Source organism: Rattus norvegicus, chromosome 2 (genome assembly GCF_021556685.1).
Source record: "Rattus norvegicus strain SHRSP/BbbUtx chromosome 2, alternate assembly SHRSP_T2T, whole genome shotgun sequence".
In the NCBI taxonomy this organism is placed as follows: domain Eukaryota; kingdom Metazoa; phylum Chordata; class Mammalia; order Rodentia; family Muridae; genus Rattus; species Rattus norvegicus.
Genome location: NC_141535.1, coordinates 26,569,412 through 26,587,911, shown reverse-complemented (window position 1 = coordinate 26,587,911; position 18,500 = coordinate 26,569,412). Strand labels below are relative to the sequence as shown.

The following is an 18,500-nucleotide window of genomic DNA, read 5'->3' as shown; positions in this document are numbered from 1 at the left end:
GGATGGGTCCTCCCACGGAGGGGCGGGCTCCCGCTACGCGGCGCCTCCGGGATCGGTGCCACCGGGACCCGCGCTTGCACAGTGGCGGCGACATGGCACCAGCCGGAGGCCCACGAGTCAAGAAGGTGAGTTTCAGTCAAGCTGCCTTCTTCCTTTCTTCGCAGAGTTCGAATCCCGCTTCAGCTACCTGACAAACCGTAAGGTCTTAGCTCTCGGCGAGGGGGCTGGGTGACCCAGAGCCTCAGTTTACCGGATTGCGGGTGGATTAGCATTCCTGAAGCCCTTACGCAGCTCAGAATTAACTGCGTTTGCCGGTAACCCCAATTTGCGGGTGAGGAAACTGAAGCTCCGAGAGTCAGGCGACCTGCTCAGAGTCAGTGTTCACAGAAGAGGGATCAGGGGTCAAGGTCTTGGACTTGGACTCAGCGGACCCTCCTTTTTCTTAGGGGTGCACAGGCAGCATCCCCTAGGGTGGAGGTGGGAAGTTCACCGGTAGGTGTTCCTGTCAGTTTCCCTCAGGGTTGTAAATATGTCAAACCTGGCCCTGCGGCTTCACACCTGCCCCGGCATGAAGCAAGGACACCAAGCATTCACACCGGTGGGTATGGTGGTCCGCTCTGTTGCCTTCAGCAGACACACGCAGATCCGGCCCTTACCCCAATGGCAGCTTCCCACAGCACTGAGGACTTCTTGTGCCAGCAGGGATAGTCAAATGACCAGAAAGGTGTGAACTTGGAAGAGGGGCCTCCCGGGACCCCACCCCATCCCCCTACAGCCCACCTGGACACATAATTCAGAGTCCTGGGGGGCGTGCCCACCTCTGCTTTCCGAATGCTAAGAAACTGGGAACCGAGATGACCTACAGAGAATGATCTTAATAAAGTCCAGGTTCAATCACTTGCTAAGCTGTTAGTCAGCCATTAACAGCTCCAAGTGAGAGAGGACTGAGAGGTCTCAGATCCACCCTAACTGCAACAGTAATTACCAACGACAGACGACCACCGACCACCGGTGGAGGACCATCCTAAGAGATGCTCCCTAATGACAAAAGCTAAAATGAGATTAATAAACAGACTTCTTTTAAATGTGAAGAACACTGCTGCCTTCCCCTGAGATTCTGTATGTTCGGTTTTGCTTTGTTTTTTATAATTCGCTTTTAAAAATGAATTTTATTATATTTGTGTGTGCATTTATTTGTTCTGTATATGTATGGGTGTGCACATACTGTGACGCACCTGTAAAGGTCAAAGGGCAATTTGCAGGAATTGGATCGCTCCTTCTAATTAAATGGCGCCCAGGTGATTAAACCCCGCTGGGGATTGAACTTGACCACAATGTTTGGCAGCCCTCACCTTTACTCACTAAATCATCAAGTAAGCCCCATAATTCAATTTTTGATTTTTATTTTCACAAGAGGTTTTTTTAATTTCCGGACAGGGTCTCACTCTGTAGCCCTGCATGCCCTGTAATGCCCTGTATCACAAGCCGGATTCCATCACAGATCCACCCGCATCTGCTCCCAAGCGCTGGGATCCAAGGCTGCACCCCCAGTCCAGGCTAGTCACTTTGTATGGGGCCGGTGTAATGATGCATGCCTTTAATCCCAGCACTCAGGTAGCAGGGGCTGATAGATCTCGGAGTTTGAGGCTAGCCTGATTTACATCAGGTTACCCAGGGCTACTTAGTAAGACCCTGCCTCAAACAAACAAACAAACAAAAAGTCAAAAAAAAAAATGGTTTTGAAAGCTTTCTGTCCCCATTCCTCCGGGGACTCTGCTCCCGAAACTGCACAGTTATCACATGTTGGCCCTGTTAATAGATACCTGGAAGAGAAGTAGACTCCTCTCTCTCCTGAGCTGACAGGCACAGGTCGCCAGTGCCTTTGACTGCTGTTGTGCAATTGAACAGCTGTTGCCTCCACCGCATTCCTCAAACCACAGAAGCTGCCCGGTCAGAGAAGCTAGGCAGATGGTGGGTGTTCTAGGCAACTTGACTCTGTGTCTGCCCCCTCCATGGAGCAAATGGCCTCCTCTAAGGATCCACAGCCTCATCCTGAGAGCACATGGTAAATACAGAGGCTTCCGGATTGGTGTAGTCAGAAAGAAGGTATAAAGAACGCCAGGCCCTCACTTTTAGCTCAACGGGTATACTGCCAAAATGAAATGAATAAGAAGGCAGGACTCTCCTTGTTCCCAGCCCCTGAAGCTGTCGTTAGAATTAGTAAGGTGGTGGGGCCAACAAGAAAGATGGGCCACAGGCTGCTCTGGATTCGTACATCCACAGTCTAGTTATTTTGTTGAAAGACAGACCATTTTAAATGTTGGCCAAGGGGTTAGGCTAGGGAGGTGGTGCAGTGCTTAAGAGCTTTCAATGCTCTTCCTAAGGACCTGAGTTCAGTTCCAACACACATGTTTAGTGGCTCACAGCCCTCTGGAATCTGTTCCCAGAGATCTGCTACCCTCTGGCCTTGTAGGTCACTGCATGCACATGCCCACAAACACCCATGCACACAAATAAAACGTAACATAAGTCTTTAAAGAAAATACCGGACGAACTTCAGGTAAGAAAGTCTAACCTATCATGTCTCACAAAGACACACTCAAACTCTGCATTATGGTCTTTTTTTTTTTTTTTAAGCCTGTTAATTTTTGATCCGAGATAGTTTGGTTTTGCTTCTTAGGACACAGATCCTATCACTTTCGATACATCTGATGTTTTCAGAACTACTTGGTACCTCTCCACAGTTCATTAAGGATCTCTCCTTCATTATCTGCTAGTAGAGGTGGGAGGGACAAAGACAGATAGACTACATCACCCGCAATACACATCAAAGCGAAACAGACACTGTTGGACAGGTAGATACGTGGATGAAGGAAGACACTGAAGTTGTCAGGCACAAGGAGAGATCAGTAACAGATAAGAGGTGGGTAAAGATCATTCAATAAGGGGACGAACCCATGACATGCTTTATAGACACAAGTTGTAGGATTGGGTACAAGAAGGGAGCTAAGTTAAAACACCAGAGTAACAGTTTCAAGGGCTGTTTGTGTGCACTTTTTTTTTTTTTTATTAACTTGAGTATTTCTTATATACATTTCGAGTGTTATTCCCTTTCCCGGTTTCCGGGCAAACATCCCCCTCCCCCCTCCCCTTCCTTATGGGTGTTCCCCTCCCAACCCTCCCCCCATTGCCGCCCTCCCCCCATAGATTAGTTCGTTTGTGTGCACTCTTAAACCTGATTCTCAAATTGGTGTAAAAGGGAGCCACATGTCACTACTGTGGCTACTCTAGGCTGTCACGAAAAACTGCAGTACCAGTTGGCTCCACCTGGCATCAAATGCAGCTAAGGGTGCCTTAGCTACAAGATGGCTGCACACGCATGCGTCATGGTGACATTCCAGGCAGAAAGGAAAAGCGAAACAAGGTATCTTCCACTTGACTCACTGGCCTGTGGTGTGACAAGCGCGTGTGCAACAGCCATGGAGCTTGTGGGTTTGGGGGTTTAAGTTGAAGATATTGTATCCCCAAACCCTAATAATTGTCAGGGAAGAGCAGACATGAAAAACTAACGTGACTGTCGGGTTAACTTTCAGTAGAGTTTGACCCAGAAAGTGTTAGTTGAGCAAAAACATCCCCAGAGCGCCTTGACTGCACAAAACAGGTTTTGGATTGGCCAGGAACCGTGCTGTAACGTCTTCTGAAACACTCTCAGACATAATTTCAGCAGAATGACAGGGCCGCCATTTCTAAAATTACAAATGATGTTAAAAGAAAAGGTGGGGTATGGAGAGAGCCTGGTGAGTCTCCGTTCTCTTCCCCAGGGTATCTTGGAGCGTCTGGACAGCGGGGAGGTTGTGGTTGGGGACGGCGGCTTTCTCTTCACTCTGGAAAAGAGAGGCTTTGTGAAGGCAGGACTTTGGACTCCAGAAGCAGTGGTAGAGTATCCAAGTGCAGGTGAGTGCCTGCGGCAACGAGGGGTGTGTGTGAGCGAGTAACGCTTGGCTTAAACACCATGAGGAAAATTCAGGGGACAATGGCAAGCATTTCTAAGGACTGTTTTCCTTGCAGAACTGCCAAGAGGTAGAGGCCATGGCAGTCGTGTGGACTGAAGCACAAGGGAAATTATCTCTCTGTTTCCTCCTCTCTCTCTCTCTCTCTCTCTCTCTCTCTCTCTCTCTCTCTCTCTCCCCCTCCCTCCCTCCCTCCCTCCCTCCCTCATATCTTCTCGAACAAGCATTGTTTAGAATATATGGTTCCATTTTCATTCCTTGAATATTTCCCTTGTAGCTATTTTAAGGATTTTCTTAAGTTAGCAAAATATCACCAATGGCTTTAGATTCATCCTGAAGGTTGTGCTACATTCCCAACCCCATCAGTGATGCAGACAGCCAGGCTGTGGGGACCAAACTGTGAAGAAAAGAGCAACCCTCCCCTTCATCTTCCTGACTTGGAGAAAAATTAAAATACAAGAGTCAGAAGTAGAAACCATTGCAATTGGTTGGTGGCATCACACTGGTACTTTAACTTTACCTGGTTCTGTTGATTTTCCTAGAGTGGGGAGAAATAAAGCCAAAGAATACAATAGGAGATCAAGACACACCCTGGAAATACCATTTTGAGTCTACCTGATTTCATTCACAAGGTCCTGTGTAATGCTCCCCAGACCAGCTGTGTGACCTTAGACAAGTCCCGTGACCTCATTGAGGACATGCTCCTTTGTCTGCCACATGGGGCAGGGATGTGGGCCAGTTGTGAGGACAGATGAGTTTACCCCCATGGGTTGTCCATGCATCTTTAGAGCTCGGTGGCCATCGCTGCAGCTTCCCCAGTTTGCTCAGACGCTCGCTGTTGGTAGAGAACACAACCAACAGAAAGATAGGGTCTCATTTATCCTAGAATGGCCTCCACCTGAGTGCTAAGATTCTGGGCATGACCTGCTTTACAGTGTGCTAAGGATCAAACCCAGGGCATTATGCATCTAAGGAAGCTTTCTACCAACTGAGCTACATCTCCAACCCCAGAGGGGTGAAAAAGCAGGGGCAGCCAGGGCTGCCTACCACATGACTCTCTCATACTCACTGTGGAGTCAGCCTGTTGTGGGTGTCATGCACAGGCACACTGCCCTCTGTGTGAGCTTCTTCACTCCTCTCACATTTGTGATAAGAGGCCAGCAGCATGCTTCCCACATTGCTTTGTCAAAAGACTCTAGACGAGGGATGAGGGAACAGGGAGCCAGCCAGGCCTCAGTCTCTGCACTTGAGGCAGATCAGCAGGAGCCTCTGGACTGCTCCACAGTGCATGCTGTCACAGCAGTGACATTAACCTGTTGCTTTAGCATGTCTAGGTTTGAAATACAGTCTAGTAGGGAGGGAAGAGGAGGGTGGGAGCTGCTACAGAGGACATCTGCTTCTGGAGTTTGATTTGTAATTGAAATTCCAACTGCTTGGCAGTTCGTCAGCTTCACACAGAATTCTTGAGAGCGGGAGCCGATGTCTTGCAGACATTCACCTTTTCGGCTGCTGAAGACAGAATGGAAAGCAAGGTAACTGGGTTGTGGGTAGGGAACAGCTACGAGGAACAGAGCCTTCTTGTGCATGGGAGGTGGTGAAAATGGCCTCCTGGGTCATGAGAACATTGGTTTCTTTAAAAAGCATAGAAATATTATGGGACTGTATTTTCATTGAATCATAGGTGTGGGATTAAACGGGACTACTTCAGACGGTCCACAGCAGCTGACTATGACTTGATTCGTGCTCTAGCAGGAGCATGATTTTGCCAGCTGCTGACAGTCTGCTATCGTGTGACTTGCTGACAACGCCCGGGCTGCCATAGTACTGAGAACTAGTTGTAGGCCTGGGGCATTTAAGAAAAACAAAAAACAAAAAACAAAAAACAAAAAACAAAAAACAAAAAAAACAAAAAACAAAACAAACAAAACAAAAAACAAAACAACAACAACAAAAAAAAAAACCACAGACTCAGGTCATTCGCGCTAAGAGAATGCCAAAGCTTTACTGAAGTTCACAGTTTATATACCCCAAACTCACTGGGTGGAAAATCCCAGGAAGCACAATGGAAAAACAAAACAAAAACAAACAAACAAAAACCAGTGTCTGTTCTCAGCAGGAAAACAGAAACCAAGAACTAACATCAAAGGTGTTACCACCCATAGCCAAACTGGAAGGCCAGGGTGTTCCTTTCTAAAGAACAAAGGCTTAAACGTGCATCATCAAGACTCAGCAGGGGGTAAACACTGAGGGGACCCACGAGGGTCTGACAACTTGGAATTCTGGGGAGTTTTTGAGAGGGTGTTTAAATGCTAGGGCCCTGAAAGGAAAGGTTGTTGTGGTGACAGTTGGATTTTTGGTTCATGGTTGCGGTTTGTTAAGTATTCATACACAAAGAAGAAACAATAAGAAGTTAGATATCCTGACAATGAAGATAAAACTTGCCCAAACTCGACACCTCTAACCAGTAGGAAGTAGTCTAATGATAACACCACCCCCTTTCCCTTCTATCCATTTTTCTCTCCTATCTAGTGTTGGGGGGGGGTTGAAAAGTTGGAAAATGGGTGGTAGAAAAAAGAACCCACAAAGTAGCCAAAAGACCAGTTATACTCCTGTGTTTCTGAACTTGTTACCAGATCACATCTAACTCCTGTGAATTCACCATCTCACAGACATGTGTGTGAAACAGAATATTGTCGGTTTAGGTAGAAGAGGACAAGACCAGACAGAACAGGATGTTGGAAAGGCGATGAAGCCCTTCAGAGGTGTTTGGAGAAGAAAGAACATTTGACTAGATCATTTTTTACCTTTTGTATTGTTCTGCCCCCCACCCTTGCCCCTCGCCGCCCCAGCCCTTGTCTTTCTGGAGAAAGGGAGGTCCTTGTGAACTTAGCACTGACTTACAAATGACAAAAAACAAGCTTGATACCCAACTTTGCCGTCTACGCCTGTGTGACATCATGAAGACCATCCCTGCATGGCACTTTGGCTTTACCTCTGGGAAAAGATAAGTAGTGCTATGTCCAGACCTGTCGGGAGAGCAGATAGGATGAAGGATGGGGAAACATTTGCAAAGCCAACCGTTAATGATGAGTGACTTGTGGATGCCCATGCTTGTTCAGGAAACCCACATATTGGGTCCTGCTAAATGGTAACCTTGGGAACCACTACATGGTTATCCATACACTGTCATTATGGCGTTCTCTGTGTTAAGTAGAAAGATGATAGTGGCTTAGGCCCTCTTCTGTCTTCTGAAGAGATTCATGATCTGTAAGAGAGGAGAACAGAGAAAGTCATTAAAATCCAATGTGGCAGGACTAAAGCATGACTCAATGGTTAAGAGTACTTGTTGCTCTCCCAGAAGACTCAGATTCAATTCCCAGCACCCACACGGCATCTTGCAACTGTCTGTAAACCCCATATCTGGGGATCTGGTGCTCTCTTCAGGCCTCCAAAGGCATCAGGTACACATACAGTACACAGACATAAGAGTAGGCAAAATACCTGTATCATATCACAATGAGAAGAGGAAGGGGAAGAAGAAGAGGAAGGGGAAGAGGAAGGGGAAGGGGAAGGGGAAGAAGAAGAAGAAGAAGAAGAAGAAGAAGAAGAAGAAGAAGAAGAAGAAGAAGAAGAAGAAGAAGAAGAAGAGGAGGACGAGGAGGAGGAGGAGGAGGAGGAGGAGGAGGAGGAGGAAGAGGAAGAGGAAGAGGAAGGAGAAGGAGAAGGAGAAGGAGAAGGAGAAGGAGGAGAAGGAGAAGAAGAAGAGGAAGAGTCACTAAACTTCATAGTTAGTCTAAATTCATGTTTTAAAAATCCAGTGTGGATAATGACAGTTGTGGGACTATGAAGTTACTGCTGAGGCTGAGGGTGTGGCTGGGTCAATAAAGTACTGGCTGTATAGCCACAAAGACGGAGTTTGGATCCCAGAAGCCATGTAAAAGCCAAGTGCATTGGTGCACATCTATCTGCAACCCCATCATCAGGGTTGGGGGTGGACGGAGGCAGGCAGATCCCTGGAGCACCTTGGCCAGACAAGCTAGCTAAATCCCTAAGATCCAGACTTAGTGAGAGACCTGTCTCAAAAATTAATGCAGAGGGCAATTGAAGAAGACACTGGGTATTAACTTCTGGCCTCCACAAGTACATGTTATACACACACACGCACACACACACACAATCACACATACAATCACACACATGCACATAATCACACATACATACACAATCACACATACATACATACACTTACACACACAATCACACATACACACAGTCACACATACATAATACAATCACACATACAATCATACACACATACATACACAATCACACATACATGCATACACTTACACACACAATCACACATATACACACAGTCACACATACATACATACACACAATCACACATACACAATCACACATACACAATCACACATACACAATCACACATACACAATCACACATACACATATACACACATACACAGAGAAAGATATACAACACACATGAACATAATCACACACACACACACACACACACACACACACACACCACTCACACAGGAGTCACTGGTAACAGAGGAGGCTTTGCTCAATTCTTGAATGGCAGTTTGCAGGCTTGACTTGCTCCCTCTGACATGTTTTGTTTTACATTAACACCAGGCTCATGTTTCTGCTCTTGCTCTCAGTGGGAAGCTGTGAATGCAGCTGCCTGTGACCTGGCCCAGGAGGTGGCTGATGGAGGGGCTGCTTTGGTGGCAGGGGGCATCTGCCAGACATCACTGTACAAGTACCACAAGGATGAAACTAGAATTAAAAACATTTTCCGACTACAGCTAGGTGTTTTTGCCAGGAAAAATGTGGACTTCTTGATTGCAGAGGTAAGACTGGTCTTAGAGGGACTGGACTGGGTTGCCCTGTACCTTCATTTTCTCTGTGTGGACGCTCAGTGGTTTAGGTTAACACACTACGGTCCAGGGAACACTCTGCCATCTGCATGGTGGGTACTCTGTGAGGCAAGAGATAGACCTGTGCCATGCCTCTCTGTGGGGTTTGCTTTTGAGGTAACTGACCTTGGAGACAATAAGGTGAGAAAAAGAAGAGGACAGAGGCTTAGGATATACCCTTTCCCACAGAAGCCAGGCTGGAAAGCATGGGGGAGAGGTGGAGAGAGTCGGGGAGCCATGTCTAGCAGGAAGATGGCTGCTCAAGTCCACCAGGGCTCACTAGTGATACTCGGCACCGAGCAACTGCCTTCTCCTTTCGCCTTTTTCAATGCTTTTCTGTTACTCCTGGGTCTAGCACATATAAATGGCAATTTAAAGAAAAGAACAGATACATTATGTCATATTTTTATTGTTACTGTTGCTGCTGAGACAAAAGAAAACAAGAAAAGAATCATTTGGGCTCGTGGTTTTGGAGGTGCACTCCTGGGCCAGCTGGCTCTAGGTCACATAGTTAGGCAGAACAGGATGGAGGAGGGTGTAGCAGAGTAAGGCTGAGCAACCAGGAAAAGGAGGCAGAAGGAAGGAATCAAAGGCAAGATGGCCTTCAAAGGGACACTTCCAGTATCTGCTTCCTCCCACAAGACCCCACCTCCTCCTACTGCCCAGAGATGCTGTCAAATTATGAATCCACCCACATCTAAAAGCACTGATGAAGTCACAGCCCTTGTGGTCCAATCCTTCCTCAGTCTTGGCTCCACCAACTGAATTCCAAGCCTTCACAACGTGAACCTATTGGAGGACACTCCATATCTATGCCGTAACAACTGGTCTCCGACTCAGCATGAAGGACTCTCTCCCCTCTCTTCCTGATTTCCCAGTGCAGTTCTTCCTGCCTGGTATTAAGCCATTTCTCCATCACTCCATGTGCCAGTTCAAACCAGCTTAAGGCCCAGGGCTGTCTGTGCCTCACTATAGATCCTAGGAAACGCATTCTTAGAACCTCGCTCTCCCATTGGGTGGGAACATAGTGCCTTTGTTTTCAGAGCCTGGCCTGATTATCGCTTTCCTCCTTGGGAGTCTGTAGAATTTCTTTCAAGAGTAAAGAAAGAAACCTGGTGTGGTGACACACACCTTTAGTCCCAGCACTGGGGAGGCAGAGGAAAGCAGATCTCAGAGTTCAAAGCCAGCCCAATTCACAGAGAAAGTTCCAGGATAGCCAAGGACTATACAAAGAAACCCCCGTCTAGAAAAACAAAAACAGACAAGTGAAGACACAGGGAGGTTACTGCTGGCTCTTGTCCAGTTACTTCAGGTCACCCTTTTAATGGTGGCACCAAAGGAGGCTCCTAGAAAGCACCCCTACAGCTGACATGGGTTCACCAGACAAACCACAGTAGCCACCACCAGCAAGGACATCGGTGGTAACCCCATCTCATGCTCCATAGTCTAATTTTCTGGGAACATGTTTCCACTTCTCCCTTTGTGCTTTATGGACCTCCTAGGAATCCTAACCAGAAATGTTATAAAAACACTGTGAAGCATAATACACGATAAGATATGTTTTTCAGTGCTAACCCTAATTTCATAAAAGATGATCCCCAAATCAATAAGTAAAATAAATGTTTACTCATAGGTTTACCATAGGTGGTTCTGTGGTACAAGTTCATTGGGTTTCTGGTGACAACAGTGTTTGTTCCTTCACGTTTTTCATTTTAAATATATAACTGTCTTTTAAAGCCAACCTTTAAAATTATAGGATTTTGTTTTACTAACAGTTACAGTATCACCAAATACCCCCTAGATAAAACTCCAGATATTCTGATTGAAGGAATTCGAATGTTTACTCAGAAAGCCATTGTTCACGTAATCTGTTGGAGACACACCTCTCCAAAAGCTGTGTCACACACTATGTATTTGGTCATTTTTAATAACAGTTTTACAGCATTTTGGGATTTGCCTTTAACCTGAGGCCAATTTTAAAACGTGCTATCTCATAGTATTTTGAGCATGTGGAAGAAGCCGTGTGGGCTGTGGAAGTCTTGAGAGAGGTGGGGGCACCTGTGGCTGTGACCATGTGCATCGGCCCAGAGGGGGACATGCACGGCGTGACACCGGGAGAGTGTGCGGTGAGACTGTCTCGTGCAGGTAAAGTGGCCCGAGTGTCCTGTGTCCAGGCGGGCAGTGAAGTGGCTGCGTGGGAAGTGCAGAAAGTTCACTTAATATTGCCAGAGAAATAAAAGAACAAAAAGGAAGAGTCTTCTCTTCCTTCTGCTCTTCCACTCTTCCTCTTCCTCTTCCTCTGTCTCTGTCTCTCTCTGTCTCTCTCTCTCTGTCTCTCTCTCTCTCTCTCTCTCTCTGTCTCTCTCTCTTCCTCTCTTCCTCTCCTGGCTTGACATGATAAAAAAAAAAAAAAAAGAAGAGTCTTGTGTATAAATCCTAGTGTAGCTAATCTCTAAGCTGGCTTCTAAGATTGATTGATTGATTGATTGATTGATTGATTGACTGATGACTAATTGGTTTGAAATGAAATGAAATTACTTCTAATCATTGTAGCCTACACAGACCGCCCTGTTCTCTGATGCTGTACAGGCACCACAACCAGCATGGCTTCTTACTGTTACAAAAAGAATGACCGAGCAGAGGAATGCACCACAAGTTTTAATAGTTCTTCCTTGCCTTGCACAGGGGCGAACATCATTGGGGTAAACTGCCGGTTTGGGCCCTGGACCAGCTTACAGACCATGAAGCTCATGAAGGAGGGCCTCAGGGATGCCGGCCTACAAGCTCACCTTATGGTCCAGTGCTTGGGTTTCCACACACCGGACTGTGGCAAGGGAGGGTTTGTGGACCTTCCTGAATATCCTTTCGGTAAGTTGGGGTGCATAGAAAGTCCCTTACATTTCTTATTGTGATTAAGGTGATATGATTTTATAACATAAGGCTATGTAAGGAAAGAACTTTCAGTGTTAACCAAACAGAAGCTACCTAAAGAATGCATAATCTTTCTAGCATTTATATTAGTTAAAAAAAAAAAACTGGGATGTGTATGGGGAGGGTGCGGTGGGGAGGGTGAGATGGAGAAAAAGCCCAACCAGTCAAGAACCTGCCATTTGAAAAATGGGGCTGCATGAGTCAGTCTTCTGTTTTCACCAAATACCTGACCAGAAGCAACTTTAGGGAGGAAGGATTCACTGAGGCTCAGAGTTAGAGGGGATGAGGTCCATCACAGTGGGGAGGTATGGCTGCAGGAGTGTGGGGTTGTGGGTCACTGTTACCTCCATAGCCAGGAGACTGAATGAAAACAGGAGTGGGGTTGTCTAAGGTGACATACTCTCCCTCTAAAGATTTCACAACATTCCCAATGCTCCACAGCTGGGGACATTGTTTTCAAACACAGGAGCCCACAGGGGGCATTCACATTAAACCACAACAGAGGTGGTAACAGAAATATCCAAATCATTGTATTACAGGCCTGGAGCCAAGAGTTGCCACCAGATGGGATATTCAAAAATACGCCAGAGAGGCCTACAACCTGGGGGTCAGGTACATTGGCGGCTGCTGCGGATTTGAGCCCTACCACATCAGGGCCATTGCAGAGGAGCTCGCCCCAGAAAGGGGATTTTTGCCACCAGCTTCAGAAAAACATGGCATCTGGGGAAGTGGTTTGGACATGCACACCAAACCCTGGATCAGAGCAAGGTGGGGCTGCCTTTAAGTTGCACTTGGAATTCCTCTCTAACTCATTCTATGTGTTGCTGCAAACACATGCGTGTGCAAGGCATGAGAACCCAAGCAGGGCCAAGGTGAAACACACAGAAAGCCAGCAAGCTGCCCTGCCCCATTCCCAGGGGAGGCCTGGTCAGCTCAGACTAACAAAATTCCATCAACTGGGTGTCTCATAAACATTTAGAACCAGGAGTGGGGAGTGGTGACCCTACCTTTAATCAAAACTCTCATGAAACAAAGGCATGCAGATTCTCTCTGTGTTCAAACCCAGCCTGGTCCGGCCACTGCTATACAATGAGAGCCTGTCTCACAACAAACCCTCAAAATGTGGTTCTCGTAGAGTTCTGAAGTCCAAATCAAGCTGCCAGTAGATGAAGTATTTGATGAAGGTCCCACTTTCTCAAAGGGAGTTACTTTCTGCTGGGGACTTTCATAATAGAAGGGTCAAGGCAGGCTCTCTAGAGCCTCTTTGATAAGGGTACTAATCCCATTCACTAGGGCTCCACCCTTGTGACTTAATTACCCCCCCACACACAAAAGACCCAAAGCTTCAAAATACATTTTTAATGGATACAAAAATTATATATATTTACAGATGTCACTATACTTGTACACATTTGACACGCATCTACACAAGTCAGGATAAACCAAAATGCAATTGTATCTCCTCCAATAATTGTCATGTCTCTGTGGCAAAAATATTTAAGCCCCTTTCTTCTAACTTCTCAGTGTGTGTGTGTGTGTGTGTGTGTGTGTGTGTGTGTGTAAGAAGAGTACTCTGGTGCTTGTGGAACCATAGAACAACCTCAGGTGTTGTTCTTCAAGAGCCATCCACCTTGGTTTTCTGAGACAGAGTTTCTCATGGGCACTTATGGTAGTTTGCCAATCAGATTATGCTGTGATTGTCTAGTGAGCTGCCTTTCTCTGCCTTATTTTTAGCACTGGGATTGCAAGCTCACACCGCCTCACTTGGCTTCTGTGGGAGCTGAGGCATGAACTCAGGTTCTCAGGCTTGTATAGCAAGCACTTTCTGACTAGGTGATCTCTCTGGCCGCATTCTTCAGCCGCTTCAAGTTATAGCATTAACATGTATCACACTTAGAGACTATGTCCTAGTCTATAATCACAGTTAAGTCTTCCGTGCTTTTTATCTGTAGGTTTCCTCTAAAAACACACAGCCAGAGAATGGCATTAACAGTATCACTGCAGTCGCTCTACAAGTAACAGTCTCACTGTGCACACTGTGAGCCGCATGAAGGGAAATCAATGTTCCTAGCACCGGGGTGTGGTGGATTCTCCTCTCTTATACTTCATGGATCGTCCAAATGCTTGAGAGATGTAAATTAACTTTATGATCGGACTGGCATTCTTTGTGCTTGTATGGCATTTGGCTATCTGGGAATTTCTAAATAACTTTTCATGGTTAAAAGAAAAGTCACAGGCCTTCATCTTCTCCAGAGCCTAAGTTATACTGTTTCTTACAACCACTTTATTATTAAACGTGCTTCTCCCAGGGTCTGCAAACCTTGCTCTCTTTTGGCTCACTACACATCTGTTCATTCTCTCTCTTTCCCTATCTGTCGATCCAGTGCTACCCCCTTTCCATTTTCTAGACACTGGCCGTGCCTTGAGCTACCTTCTCACAGACTTCTCTTACTCAATGACGTGGTGTAGTAAATACATCTTCTTTGACCATCTTGGTGAAATTTGAAGAAATCATTGCCAAACGTTTCTGCAGGTGTCTGTCGGAGACGATGTTTCTCACAGGCAGGATTCATAAAAAATGTGCTGAATGCAAATGTAATCCAGAGACAAGGGAAGGCTGCTTTGGAGATGATTGCAGGTTTAAATAAGTGAAAGTTGCCTATTTTAGCTGCCGTCACCTGTGCATCCTGAAAAGTAAGGAGCCAGGGAAATGAAAACATTAGTCTAAAGATCACAGTGCGCCCTGCACCCTGTACTTTCCAATCAACTAACGTCTGTAGGAAGTTGTGATCCACAGAGGCCATTTTAAACCACAAGTTCTGGGATTCCATCATAAATAAGCATTGACCTTTCCCCTAAGTTTCCTAAGTAAAGCAAGGAAGACTGTAAGAATACATATAACAGCAAAGCGGGGTCCAGGAAAAGTCCCGGCCCAGGAAAGTCCAGGCCCAGGAACCTGTTCTCTTTTCGCTTTTGTCTTAAAAGAAACAATCATTTGTACTCTGTTCTTGGTTACTTTGTAGCAGAGTTATTCCTTTTCTTGTTGAATTTAAAATGGTCTCCACAGCTGCTTGATTCACTAAAGTTCTGAGTAGAGTTGGGAAGACTTTGCTGGATATTTCAGAATGAAATATAACAGCAACATCAGGACACAAAGAATAATAACTTCTATAAGTGAGATACATTGTTTCTGAAGGGTGGTCAGAAGCCTGGTGACCAGTAAGAAGATAAAACTATGGAAATGTAACCATCTGGGCTTTTCTATGCCTGCCCTTGCCCTGAACAATGTCCTGGAGACTAAATATGTTTCTTTATGCCTAAGCCTTAAGATAAGCTTGTTCCCAACTCATCCTGTTTATACTGATCTAAGTTCCACCACATGGCTGGTTACCTCTTCTCAGTTTCCTAAGTCCAACTTTGTTTTGTTGGTCAATCTTCCATTTCTAACTCTTTCCCAGAGTTTCTCCCTCTGCCGATGTCCCCTTACAATTCTGCCTTTTGCTATAGGCCATAATTTTTTTTTATTTTAACCAATGAGAAGGTGCCTTATGTAGGCAAGGAAGGACGGAGACATATCTTCACTCAGAAACAGGCCTAGGGAGATGGCTCAGTCAGTAACTGTTTGCTATGAAAGGAGTGAGGGCCTGAGTTCAGACCCCAGAACCAGATAAAAAGCCAAGCACAGTGGCACACATCTGCAGTCTTAGTCTTGGTGCCGGGGAGACTGGCACCACTGGGTAGCATAATTAGCTAAACTCGTGAGCATTTTATAAAAGGCCCTGTCTCAAAAGATAAGGTACAAAACAACTGAGGAAGTTAGCTGGCGTCTGAGTGTGCACACACCCATACACACATATACATGTGCTCATGAACATAAATACACACACGTACACATACTTACCACATGCACAGTTGTGAAAAAGCTACTGGCAGAAATATATAGAGTTCTTCTGGCTGTATGATGAAATAAAAATTCTACCTTAGTCTGATATCTCTCCCCTCCCTCCCTCCCTCTCTCCCTTTCTTCTCTGTCACACACACACACACTCTCTCACACACACCACACACACACACACACACACACACACACACGTGCGCACACACATGAACGCACACAAATGCACACACAGAATTTGTAAAATGAGTTTGGATTTTTATCCTAATGGTGCGTATTTCCCACCCCCAGGGCTAGACGGGAATACTGGGAAACTCTGTTGCCAGCTTCGGGAAGACCTTTCTGTCCTTCCCTATCAAAGCCAGATGCTTGAGAAGCCATGAAAGAGACCTCTGAAGTGACAGAAAGGAGGAAACAGCCTCAAGCCCCATCTGGAATCTTCCTGGCTGCTGTCCTCAGCCCGTTCTTCTGGCTGTTGAGCATCGATGAGCTGTCGTCCCTTCCAATTGAGTGACATATCACTCCTGAGTATGCCCACTAGATGCGGTGGAGATGCAGAGGCATCCGGACCCCACGCCCCACCCCCTCCCCTCACACACTTACTCTCTGCCTAGTAATGCCACAGAGCTTCCATCCCCATCCAAAGGTCATCAGGCATGGCTATCAGTTGGCTCTCAGGGTGGATTTGACATTCTCAGATGATTAGAAGTTGGCAAGAAGCAACCTTGGTGAATAACTCTGGTGTCTAAACTCTGTACTTGAGTTACAGTCTCAGTAGAGGAGACGCCAAAGCTGTTGCGAGTGACGGCAGGATTATTGAACAGTCATGATGCTTGGCTTTCAAAGGCGATTATCGCTTTAAGGTCTTAGAATTAGTAAGTGCATCTTTATAACCAGGCATAGCTAGATCATAAACTACTGATGGCCAAGGACCATAGAACGTGCTTCTTACCTTCCTCTCTAGTTAGCATTACGACAAACATAATCACCAACGCTCAGGGAAACACTTGCTGATTCAAGTAAAATGCATGAACCTTGGAAGACCTTTCTAGAAGTCAGAGATCAAGTTCATCTTGTTCTAGCACTTTCCACATTCATGTTTGGTTTGTATGCTGCGCCCTACTTTTGTTTTTTGCTACAATGTAACAAATTAGTGAGTAACCATTAGTGAAATTGCGAATAATTTTCCTTTTCTAAATTTTGATTTCTTTGGAACATTGATTTAAAAAAAATAGTGTGTTGCTTGTCATGTTTTAGCTTTTTTGTTTATCATGCCATCGTCGCCTTCATGTTGAACTCCTTCAAGTTCCCTGTTTCGAGTACTTCCTAGAATGTAAACTATGGAGTTTGAGGTCTTTTTTGATCACCTTCCTTGAGACTAAATCAATCCTTCAGTGCTGACGTCATTGTTTCTGTAATGATAAGGACTTGGGATTCGTTTCCCAGTACCACCTTCCAGAACGCCAGCTGATGCGGTAGTTACAGAGCAACTTGTCTATGTCATCTCGAGGCCTCGGAGTCCTCGAGGGTGACCAATCTAAGTCACCAATAGAATGCCCAACCTTCTTTGCAAGCCTCTCCAGCCAGGACTCATTCTCCTGAGCATCCCAGCACCTCATCCCCTCTAAAGCCCACTTGCTTCTTCTTAAGATACATCTCATTCTTAGAAAGCATCCCCATAGTAACCACAAGTCCACACACTGCAGCCTTCACTTGGTCCAAACATTAGACTTGGAAAATCCATAGAGCAAGCTACTGTCCTTTCCAGTCAGTTCCTCTTTCTTCTCCAGGATCACCCTCAGGGGGGCGGGAGAGCTGACTCGGTGGTTAAAGGCATGCTCTACTTTGGCAGAGGACCTTGGTTCGATTCCCAGCACCCTCACCGTGGCTCATGACTACCTGTTAATCCAGTTCCAGGGGATCCTATGCTCTCTTCTTGCCCCTTCAGGCTCTTGCACACACGTAGTGCTCAAAGACTCAAACACATGAATAATAATAAAAGATAAATCCTTTTAAAAAAAAAAGATAGCTGTTAGACTTCCTAGACCTCCTTTTCTCCAAACCAAAAGGCTTTAGAGGAATCACTTACCATCCCATCCGTACTACAGTCGCTTAACTTTCCTGTCAGTATTCTCTTCTGTGATGTGAAAGGAACAGTAGAAGAATCCTCCCAGAGATGGCATGAGGATTAAATAGGATAATAAGGAGCTTCAACAGTTCCCAGCATATGCTAGACGTGCTCTGTCCATTTACTGTGAGGTGTGTGTGTGTGAGCAGGGCGAGCCCCCTTGTCCTTGTGCTGCCTCACCTCTGCCTATGTCAGTGCATGAGATTCAACCTTCACTCCAGGGTGGCCTTGCTGAATAGATTAAGGTCATGTGAAGAGGGAAGGGAGAGTGGAGAGGCGACAGAGGGCAAGGGCTGTCCCTTCTGGGGTCCCCTTTGATTTGTTTCTGTAGCTTTAGCTATGGAAACAATGTAACAAGTCTAAAACACAACTGGCATACAGTAGATGTGAAGTTGTGTTTTTAAATCTAGGTCCATCAACCTATTTTTTTTTTAAAAAAGGAAAATCAGTTGAGATGCAAACGAGCAAAGAGTAGCTCATTTAGACCGTGAGAAGGTGTGAGGCCATTCATCAGCTTTCCAGGCTGACAGTTGTGACAGCTGCAGAAACTTAAGTAATATGTATTGTTTGGAATGGGAGCATTCCAGGAAC

At 45.8% G+C, this 18,500-nt stretch overlaps 1 protein-coding gene across 1 annotated transcript; it reads left to right on the top strand.

Annotated features, from left to right (window-relative positions):
• The first annotated feature begins 69 nt into the window (after positions 1-69).
• Positions 70-17,013, top strand: Bhmt2 (betaine-homocysteine S-methyltransferase 2). Its single transcript, NM_001014256.2, has 8 exons — positions 70-125; positions 3,822-3,954; positions 5,451-5,542; positions 8,698-8,889; positions 10,953-11,100; positions 11,641-11,823; positions 12,426-12,654; positions 16,073-17,013. The coding sequence occupies exons 1-8, from the start codon at positions 93-95 to the stop codon at positions 16,152-16,154; spliced, it is 1,092 nt and encodes a 363-aa protein (NP_001014278.2). The 5' UTR covers positions 70-92; the 3' UTR covers positions 16,155-17,013.
• Positions 17,014-18,500: the final 1,487 nt, after the last annotated feature.

Coding starts and splice junctions, on each gene's coding strand:
- Bhmt2 (NM_001014256.2), top strand. CDS start 93: ATGGCACCAGCCGGAGGCCCACGAGTCAAGAAG. Junction 3,955..5,450: donor GGTAGAGTATCCAAGTGCAG/GTGAGTGCCTGC, acceptor ACTGCTTGGCAG/TTCGTCAGCTTCACACAGAA. Junction 12,655..16,072: donor AAACCCTGGATCAGAGCAAG/GTGGGGCTGCCT, acceptor TCCCACCCCCAG/GGCTAGACGGGAATACTGGG.